Raw genomic sequence first — 9,658 nt, 5'->3', positions numbered from 1 at the left:
TTGTGTGGGATTCTTTGGAATAATTTTCCCTAAAATTTATAAATCGTACATGTTAGTATTCTAGATTTCTAGTTCTACACATGTGGCTAATGATGTGCTAAATATGGCAGACACAATTTGACGGTGATAACATGGCAAACGTTAGTGATCCGTTGTTGAAGGAAAGGTTTTTCAGGTAAGAAAGAGAATCAGAGACCCGAAAGGTCTCAAATGACAAGGAAATAGCACGAATTTTATTGTCATTTATTGCATTAAAGCTTCCTATGAGATGTTTTTGGTAATTACATTCCTTCATTCCTTGGAACTGCACAGTGATTTTCCCTGTTTTGTTTTTATGTTAACAATGACTCTCCTAAAAATGTTCTTAGCCCATGTCGGCCCAGTGAATCTGATCCAACCTCACTATTTTGGTGGTCAAATTGGGCGCAAAAAAAATAACGCCACCAAGCTGAGCCACTAAATCAACCCAAGAAAGCTACTGCCTGGCTGGCACAAGCTGACCAGCTTGCTCACTAGCAGGCCCAAGGTATCCTTTCGAGTTACAGAAGCTGTAGATCAACCAGCACAAAATCTGGGGAACCAAAATGCAGTCAAAACCACAAGTAATTAATTCAAGTTATTTATATACATTCATTTCTGGAGATCAAATCCCTGGGTTCATAAATGCATCTAGACATACCAACCAGTGCCTGGAAAAGAAGCCAACATCTAAAGAGCAATTCTGGTACAATCCAAAGGTTAAAAACTGCATTGAATAATTCCCAGTATACCTCGGTCTGTAAAGACAATGCAACTTGGTCACAACTCACAACACTATGACTCTAAGCCGGCAGGCCCAGATGAGCATAAAATTGAGCTTCCGTTTCCAGCACAGTATGAATTCAGCAAATTTCAACCTTTTTCGAACGTCTTATATATGTAAAATAACTATTGTGAAGGGACCACCACTTGCTGATCATCATCTGTGCCAAAATACCGGTCCCCAAACTCGCCCATACCCGGTACAACACGGAAGTCTTTATTCAGGCCCAACTCGATCTCAGATGTCACAATCTTTATTCTGGGAAAGGCTTTGCAGACCACATGCACACCTTTGGGCGCCTGGCAAAATGAGAACTATAATTACTACGGCAAAAGAAAGAAAGCACGAGAGGAGGAAAATATGATGGTGAGAGAACAATTAAACATAGCAGGATCTTACCGATATGAGGTTTAGAAATATAATGTTGGACTCTGGAACACCCTTTTTTATAAGTAAAGAAATTGCTTGAACAGCCGAATTTCCTGCAGAAGACATTGTTACATACATTTACAGAGATGACGAACCAAATAGGGGGGGAAAAACCATACTTGTCTTTCGTAGATTATGTTGACAGCAGCGGAACAGTAAATAAATGACAAAGTTTCGAACTCATCTTTTTTGGAATGGGAATACATCAAACCCAATTGTAACTCAAAAGCAGCTAAGAAATACAAACGCAATGAGAATGACAAACCTGTGCCTAGGATGGGATCCAACAGTAACACGTGCCTATCAGAGATATCGTTAGGCAATTTTTCATATATCAGCTGCCCAATATTAAATATCGGAAGTCAGGGATCATGAGATTTGATAAACATAGAAATGTATCCAAAGTATACAGAAGATGCTGATAAAGTGCACACACCTGCTGACTGTTGTCCCCTTCCCCTTCCCTATGAATAAGAATTTTGCCAATCTTGATACCTTTACAGCATGCTCTTAAGGCATTCTCCATACTCTCCCCACTGCCAATATATCAACAGATATCAACACAAGGACAGACTATTTTCCAAACAACAACCTTTTAGGAAAAATGTCAGCACATAAAGGAAGGAGAAAAAAGGACTCATTGCTGAAGACTTACAAAACAGGATATTACTAAATACTTATTATGTAAAAAAAATTTAAAAAAAAAACAACTAACAACAAAGACTAAACAAATGATCTTTCTTTTTATTCATTTCGGCAACTTATGGATGACGAAGAGAAGATATTTTGATATTGACATAATCAGAAGTAAAATAACATCTTAATTGTTGAGTGTTCGGCTTTGAATATAGGACTAACTGATACCTCCTGACCACAGAGACTCCACATAACCTCTTACAGAAATCGACACCAGTGTACACAGACCCTGCAGTTAATATGAATACACAATGAAGGTCAAGAATAAACAATCATAATAACAAGACTCGACCCTCAAATAAACTTGTTCTCTTTAGTAGATAACGGAACAACAGTGATAGTTAAATGAAGATGGGCAGGCAAGCCCATTGCTCAGTACAGTAACTGCTACAACCAAAATCATGAGGAAGAATGCATCTTAAGTACAACCACAAGATGCGGCTTTGATTCCCATATGAAGTTTCCCTGAAGTAGAAATATTGTGATCATATTACATCATTCCACCATATCCAAGTAGAATAGGCGTCTAGCATAAAAATAAATAGCTTGGCTATTGAGAGTATTGACATCCCTGAATCGACATATGCTGCAAATGCTAATTTATCGTTTGATACAAAAACTATAACTGTGGGACTTTGTACCCCGCTAAAAACATGTATTCTGAGTAACTCAGCTGCTATCCAGATCAGCAACTGAAATGGCCAGTGGTTGAGAAAACATTTTAAAGAACAACTGAAAAAAAGACACTAAGTAAAAGGAAGGCAGAACCTAAACCATAAAACATTAACCAAACACCTATTTGGTCGGTGGTCACACACGCAGGCACGCAAAGAACATTACTTATGACAATAGAGTTACAAGCGAGCAACAAATAGAACAGCTTACCAGTCGGAGTGATTACTTGTTTTTCTGTAAATGGTAAATGTCCCAGGCCATGTTCAACAACCTGGTCAAGTGCGGGAATTATAATCAGTAATAATTTACCACCAAAAAAGTCATGCCGCCACTAAATTAAGAAATAAAGAAATGAAACTGTGTACACCTACCAGACGAATCAAACGGTCAGAATAAAATACAAAATCATGTGTTTTTATTTCAGAATCACGTATCAGGGTATGCATACCCCGTATCTGCATAATAAGAATTACAATGCTGATTCAACCATTGTAAGAAACCAGTGTTTGGAGGTCCAAATGGAGGGGCAAAGCAAGAAAAGAAATTCAAAAATAGTGAGAAGTGATACCTGAAAAGTTGACTGAATAACATAAAGGTTAGGATATATTTTACATAGATCATGCTGACCAAGTTTTGTGCGGATATGCTGTACAATTAAATCAATTGCTACATGATTGTCTCCTCCACGGGGAATAATGATATCGGCATACTTCTTTGTTGGAAGAATAAAGTCATCAAAAGCTGGCTTTACAAATTTAGAATACTGCATCAAATAAAGTCAGCTATCAGAAATTATGAAATGCATAAAACATCAACATCTGATAAGGAAGACTTCAGGCCATTGACATTTATAACCATATGCATTAAAATCTCCTAATAATCCAAATCCACAAAACTGAATAATTTGTTTTCTCTTACCAAGGATCTTTTACTATAACTAATAAGCAGCATTAAACTAAATTACTCAATTGTTAACATTGCTGTGTCTCGAAACGCAGGAAAATTTAAGAATAATTATAAATAAATGAATGAATGATAAAAGAAAATAGTCTTCATGGTATTGCAACCGATGTGACTAAAAGTTACTACCTGATCAAGCACAGCACCAATATCCCGACCCTTCTGAACTGTATCACGCTTGATCCTCCTAGCCAGCCGAACATCAGCATCTGCACCAAAAGCAAGAATCAGACAACGGAAGAAAGAATAATGCTAGAGAAAACATGAAGTATGCTAATTGTCAAACTATATAGGACTAATAATAAAAAAGGACCTGTGTCAACAAATATCTTCATATTCATCAACTCCCGAACACGAGGATCATGGAAAATAAGAATTCCTTCCAAAATGATTACATCAGAAGGGTTTACCTGCAAAAACAAATTTAAGTACAAACCAACATCCACATGTCAAGCATGAGAACCAACCAGAATTCATTGGTGTTAAGTATGCAAATAACAAACTCTTTTATGCCATACTATCAAGAAACCAATTATAAAAGGTATTAGTACATTGACTCCATCAAAATGTAACATGTGCACTAAAAGCATTGTTCTAGGACAATATCCACATTGCAGGTACAGAAGACCAAATTCAATCTAAAAGCCTTCAGATGGGGGTAAAATTGCAATGAAAAATGTGGAAGCTGAAAATATACCCGTCTAGCGGGCAAAGCATCCCTTTTATAACTCTTGAAGTCATAATTTGGAATATCGACAGCTTGTCCATGCTTCAATTTGTCCATAACTTCAAGCAATTGCTCAGTATCAAAAGCATCTGTAAGATATAAGCAGCATTGTCAGATAAGTATCGAACTCAACCAGCAATACAGCCATCATTCACATTTGCAATAATAACCTGGGGAAAAATGCATTTCACCCTCCTAAATAGAGGCCTAGGTAAAATTTTAGCGCATCAACTTTAGACTTTTGCAATACACATCCCTCTTATTTAAAGTAACATAAAAAGGTGTTTGTGTTTTCTCTAATGAATAGTCTTTTTTTTTTTTTTTTACTTTGAAGTTGATATATTAAAGTAGTTAGACCTTAGTTTGAGGGCTAAAAGCCAGCATACTATAACCATGCACATTTAGCCACAAATTTTGCTAGCTGAGCGCTAAGTATTACTTTATGGACGAGGAGATTTTCTTTCTGATTTTGTCCTTCAAAGAATGAGCTTTATTTCAATTATGTGTCAAACCACTTAAACGCCAATTTTGGAAGTCTGCTCTCCTCTATCTATAATCATAAAAAGAACCCAAAGGAAGTTGGAGTTGAAAGCTGAATTATTTCTCAAAAATACTCAGAATCCATTAGCAAGATCATGGAAACACAGTACAACTGCATTGAAGTCTCCTAGATTATATAAGGATCTAGAAATTTGTAAATGAAAATAATATTGTTGGATTTAATTTATCAAGATTAATTTTTCCCAAGCACTATCCTTGATATTATTAAATAATTCTGTAAATGATAATAATGTCACAGGGACTCATCAAATGAAACATAGAAGTTCCACGTTAAAAATTATACAAGTCTAACAAAACCAGAGAAAAAGATGACTAGTATGTGACAAAATTACTTAACAATTATTTATAAAAATTCTTCAAGGCAATAAATTAAATTTAACAGAGTAAGAAAGCATTTCAATATAACACTATAAAGTACCAAGATAAAGTTGTAAGAAGCTAGTGATAGAGAATACTAAGTCAAGTTCATACTGACCAGGATGATCAAAGTTGTAATCTTGTACTCTAGTGAGTTCCTCCTCCGTCAAATTATGATAGAAAGAATCCTGTCATATTAAATTCGGTAATAAATGGATCCCTATCAGCTCAAATCCTACAAAACGGAGAACGAAAACAGGATGGATGGAAGGAAAAGTGATGCGATATGAATAACAAAAGAAAAAATTAAAGAAAAGAAAAGGGCAAACATACGTGACATCAATAACAAAAGAAAATAAATCCTACATTCTTTTCCCAGTTTTTTGGCCAAAAACAACAACTCTAACATCTTCGGCTTTAATAAATTTGAGGGAAAAGTTGAGAGAATGTAAATATTTACTAAGAGGTAAGAAGGAAAGTAAGATAGAACATTAAAACTAACTGAGTAGAATCAGAGATGAAATGATGAAATTTTTCCACTTAGTGTTATAATGATGGTCGAAAACAACAAGAACAACAAGAAGCTTCATTTGACTAAGTAGGATCAAGTACATTAATGCAATACACCATTGTGTTTCATGAACAACCAACTCTTTGAATATATTATTCACCAAAAAGTCTTGTCCAATTTGGACAAATAAAAAAGTTTTGTCCAATAATTTCTGAGTGTTCTAGTTGGTCTTCCCCTATCTCTCTCAACAAAACTCAATACTATCTATTCAAACCTCCTCACCAGTGTCTCCATCAACTTTTTCTGCAAATGTCTGAACCACCTTAAACAATTTTATACCGTCTTCCCCTCCATAGATGCCACCCTTTTCCTCATATATGGTCAATATGAATCCTATATTTTTCAGCCACACATCCATCTTAACATCCTCATCCTTGCTACCCTAACTTTTTGTTCTTGTTGTCCCTTTAACATCACACACTCACTACCATATAGCACTGCCAATCTTATAAAACATTTTGTTATATGGAAGGTCAAAACCAAGAAAATGAAATCCAAAGGGTACAGAGAAAAGGGAGAGAAGAGAAAAAGATGCTGATATGGCTTTAAGCACATAAGGTAGCTGATTGCCTCAAAGATCAGGCATTTGATCAAGATAAGTAATAAATTGACTATGAATAGATCAATAGAGAAAATTTATGACCTGATTAACAACTACAACTCGTTGGTCATGAAGTTGCTGAATAATCATATTACAAACTTCAGTTTTCCCAGCTGCAGCTCCACCAGCAACACCTACCATAAACCAAAATCATAAAAAGTGAACTAATTAATAATTCATTAACTAAGCAATTACAAGCATTAAAACTAAAGAAACGATTGATTCTTACAAACTCATTATGCATGACAAAATTTTTTGAAAATTAGATCAATTTCAAATCTCAAGAAATCTTCAACACAAACTGTCGAAGAAGCTATTTTGTGGGTATAAAAGCTAATGTCATTTAATTGATGACAAAATTAATTATCATGCATGAGTAATTATACCAGCACTTGGATGTTAGAAATTACATTAGCATAATAAGTAATCATCATTTTAAACTAATATTAGAGACTACACAAATTTGCAATCTGATTTGGTCATTTGTCTCTGGCAGAGCAAATGTTTGGGAAATTTGATTGCTTCATCACCAGAACACAAGGAAGATTTAATAGTATGTCATAACAGACAACTTCAGGACTCCTTTAAAATCTGAAACCATATCCATTGGACATAATGCATAGTTCATCACATTTTTTTGCCAAAACAGAACAACCCTGTCCACCATGGGTAGAATCTGGGATCTCAACGTATAGAAAACAAGCCAATAAGGCAGGAATTTTTGCTTGCCCTATTAGAAGTCAGACCCACTAAATACAAGAGGAATTAAATGTTCACCGCCATCAATTGCAGCACCAAAACCAGGTAGTTGATTTATTTTATGGCAACACAGGAAACTTGTCATGCAAAAACACACCTATGACAAACGGTTGATTATACATGTGGTCAGCCACAGAAGTTGTTGGAGGCTCTGTTCCAGCATTTATTTTCTCTAAAGGATCCATATGAAATCCAGAAAAATGAACCCCGGAGGACGACTCTATTAAGTCTACAACAGATTTAGTAGCCATTGGCAAAGACCTGAAAAATGTCAGCAGAAATTCATAAATAAAGAAATTGATAGCAGAAATAAATGTTCCAATAAGTACAGTAAAAGCACTAGATATGGAAGAAGATAAACGATAAAAGGAGAAAAAGGTGACACACTCTTGGTCTTTAGGGTGCATTTTATAAGAGTTGGTTGATACAGACAATGGAATACTCCTTCTGTGTCTGGCCCTACTCTGATTTTTTTTTTTTTTTGAATTTTTTTTCCCAGGGGGAAGGGGGTGTTTTGCGAATAACGTATGGCCTAAGACTCTGGTCAGATATGGCCGCTCAGCCTTTGAAGCCATGCCAAGTGAGGTTCAAAGGGGTCTGTGGGGCCTGCAGTTGATATCTTTCTCAATAAACTGTAAACGTAACTACACAAAAATACGAAGTTCTCCATCAAAGGAGACGTTCTTTTCTTTGCCACTATGATCCTTCGGTCGGTGGATTAAAGATAAGACATCCATTCCTAACAACTTCGCCAAACAACCGTCTCATTGGAGCCATCTGATGATAGGAAATTTGGCACGTGACAATCCTTCAAGTAAGTCCACGATGCTTCTGGCTCCCACCGCAACCAGAAGAAGACCAAAAGGATGACTTCTTCTTTAGGCTCATAAGCATGATGCACGCAGCATAGCTAATCCTCTTCCTTTTCTCAAATCCTTCCCAGTACCGTCAAGGCAAAAATTCAAACCCAATTGTTCGATCCTGACAACCAACTGAGCTAACAGGCAACCCAGCTTGGTGTACACCAGCTTCATGCAATTAAACAGAATGAAGTAAAGCAGCTCAAAGACGAAATCATAGACACAAAACAAGCTCGTACATCAGCAAAATCCACAATCACATCATGATCAAAAACAAAAGAGAAGGCAAGAAATACACTTAAAGCAGCGATTCAATTAAAGCAAAGAGCATAATCAAAGCAATGCACAAGAGTACACACGAATTGGTGATGGAATGACAATAGGAAGTAGGGAATGCTGATTGTGAGCTATACCCCATACCTGAAAATCACTTCAGAATTGAATTGGAAAAGCAGAAGAGAGGAAAAAGAGAAAGAGAGAGGAGCGGTGAGCAGAACCAAGACAGAAGAGAAGAGCAAAAGCAAAATGCAATTCGATTATAGGTAGAACCAGAAGAGTCTGAAATGAAGATAGACACGAGGGACGCAGTGGCGCTCCTGTATATATAGCATGGAGGGCAGAGGACGCTTGGCTTGGAAAATGGCCCTCCTTTTCGGCTGAAATTACGTCATTATGCCACTATAGTTGGCAGAAGAAATACTGTAGCAGCATAAATTAATTAATTAAGTCCTTAATGGGGGTGCCGCGTGCACATAATGCAACCAAAAGGATAAATATGAGTACATTTAAAATTTAATGTATGCATGTTCAGTTATATAATTAAATGTATCTTCTTGCTGACAAAAAAAAAAATTAAATGTATCTTCTATTTTCCATTTACAATTAAAAAAATCCTTACAAAAAATAATTAAGGATTAATATAATTGTTGGTCTTTTAAGTTTGTCTATATTTTAGTTTTGATTCCTCAAATTTTAAACTATAAATTTTAGTCCCTGAAAAGACAAAATAGTCTAAGTTTTTATTGGATTATAAGGACTAATGTTATAAATGAAAAGAAACTTGAGGGATCAAAACCTATTGTTGGAAATTTAAGAGACCAAAACCAAAATGAAGATAAACTTGAGAGACCAAAGTTTTTATTATCCTAATAATTTTTTTAAAAAAAATACTCCCTCTTATCCTTATTGTTTCTATATCTGATTCAAAATTTAAGTGACTTGAAAAGTAATTAATACACGTATTTGTCAATTTTTTTTAAAATTAACTTTTTTGCTAACCCCTACAATTAATATTTAAATATAGCTCTTTGTATTTTTTTTTTCTATCCTTCCCAATGTGATTTAATATGAGTAAAGTTAAAAAAATTTTAAACAATTGACAGATCAAATGAGTTAATTACTCTCTTTTTTTTTTAATTATGATAAATTAGTTATATTGGCTTGTATTGTAAATAGGAGGCAGTTGATCTCATACTTTCTCCGGTCTTTTTTTTTATATAAAATATCAAAATTAAATTGATTTAGCCTTTTTACTACTCCTCCAGTCCTAATTATAAGACCCAATTGACTTATTTGAGCAGATTAAGGAAGTAAGTTAAGTTGGTTATTTATAATAAATAAGTGTTGTCATTCCTAAAATATCCTTGCTAATTAAATATAT

The 9,658-nt window shown here is 35.1% G+C and overlaps 1 protein-coding gene across 2 annotated transcripts; it reads right to left on the bottom strand.

Annotated features, from left to right (window-relative positions):
• Positions 1 to 572: 572 nt before the first annotated feature.
• LOC114722738 (uridine kinase-like protein 3) lies at positions 573 to 8,487 on the bottom strand. Of its 2 annotated transcripts, XM_028908834.1 has the most exons (15): positions 8,419 to 8,487; positions 7,236 to 7,399; positions 6,422 to 6,513; positions 5,326 to 5,395; positions 4,260 to 4,378; positions 3,876 to 3,972; positions 3,692 to 3,771; positions 3,171 to 3,365; positions 2,974 to 3,057; positions 2,813 to 2,873; positions 2,096 to 2,156; positions 1,668 to 1,767; positions 1,497 to 1,569; positions 1,202 to 1,284; positions 573 to 1,101 (listed from the first exon to the last, which is right to left on the bottom strand). In XM_028908834.1, exons 2-15 carry the CDS (start codon positions 7,387 to 7,389, stop codon positions 928 to 930), a joined length of 1,443 nt encoding a protein of 480 aa, XP_028764667.1. In that variant the 5' UTR covers positions 7,390 to 7,399; positions 8,419 to 8,487; the 3' UTR covers positions 573 to 927. The 2 variants fall into 2 exon arrangements, with proteins under 2 accessions (XP_028764667.1, XP_028764666.1); XM_028908833.1 differs by lacking the exon at positions 8,419 to 8,487 and having other exon boundaries at positions 7,236 to 7,703.
• Positions 8,488 to 9,658: the final 1,171 nt, after the last annotated feature.

This window comes from Neltuma alba, unplaced genomic scaffold (genome assembly GCF_004799145.2).
Source record: "Neltuma alba isolate B1F8T4 unplaced genomic scaffold, ASM479914v2 tig00012109_pilon, whole genome shotgun sequence".
Lineage (NCBI taxonomy): Eukaryota > Viridiplantae > Streptophyta > Magnoliopsida > Fabales > Fabaceae > Neltuma > Neltuma alba.
The sequence above is the reverse complement of the archived record's forward strand: the minus strand, read 5'-3'. Positions and strand labels throughout refer to the sequence as shown.

Bases quoted from the DNA above. Each gene is read 5' to 3' on its own strand.
- LOC114722738 (XM_028908833.1), bottom strand. From the start codon at position 7,545: ATGCACCCTAAAGACCAAGAGTGTGTCACCTTTTTCTCCTTTTATCGT. The intron at 4,379-5,325 runs GTCAGTATGAAC...TATATCTTACAG, and splicing joins TTACAACTTTGATCATCCTG to ATGCTTTTGATACTGAGCAA. The intron at 2,874-2,973 runs GTAGGTGTACAC...GCACTTGACCAG, and splicing joins CTGACCGTTTGATTCGTCTG to GTTGTTGAACATGGCCTGGG.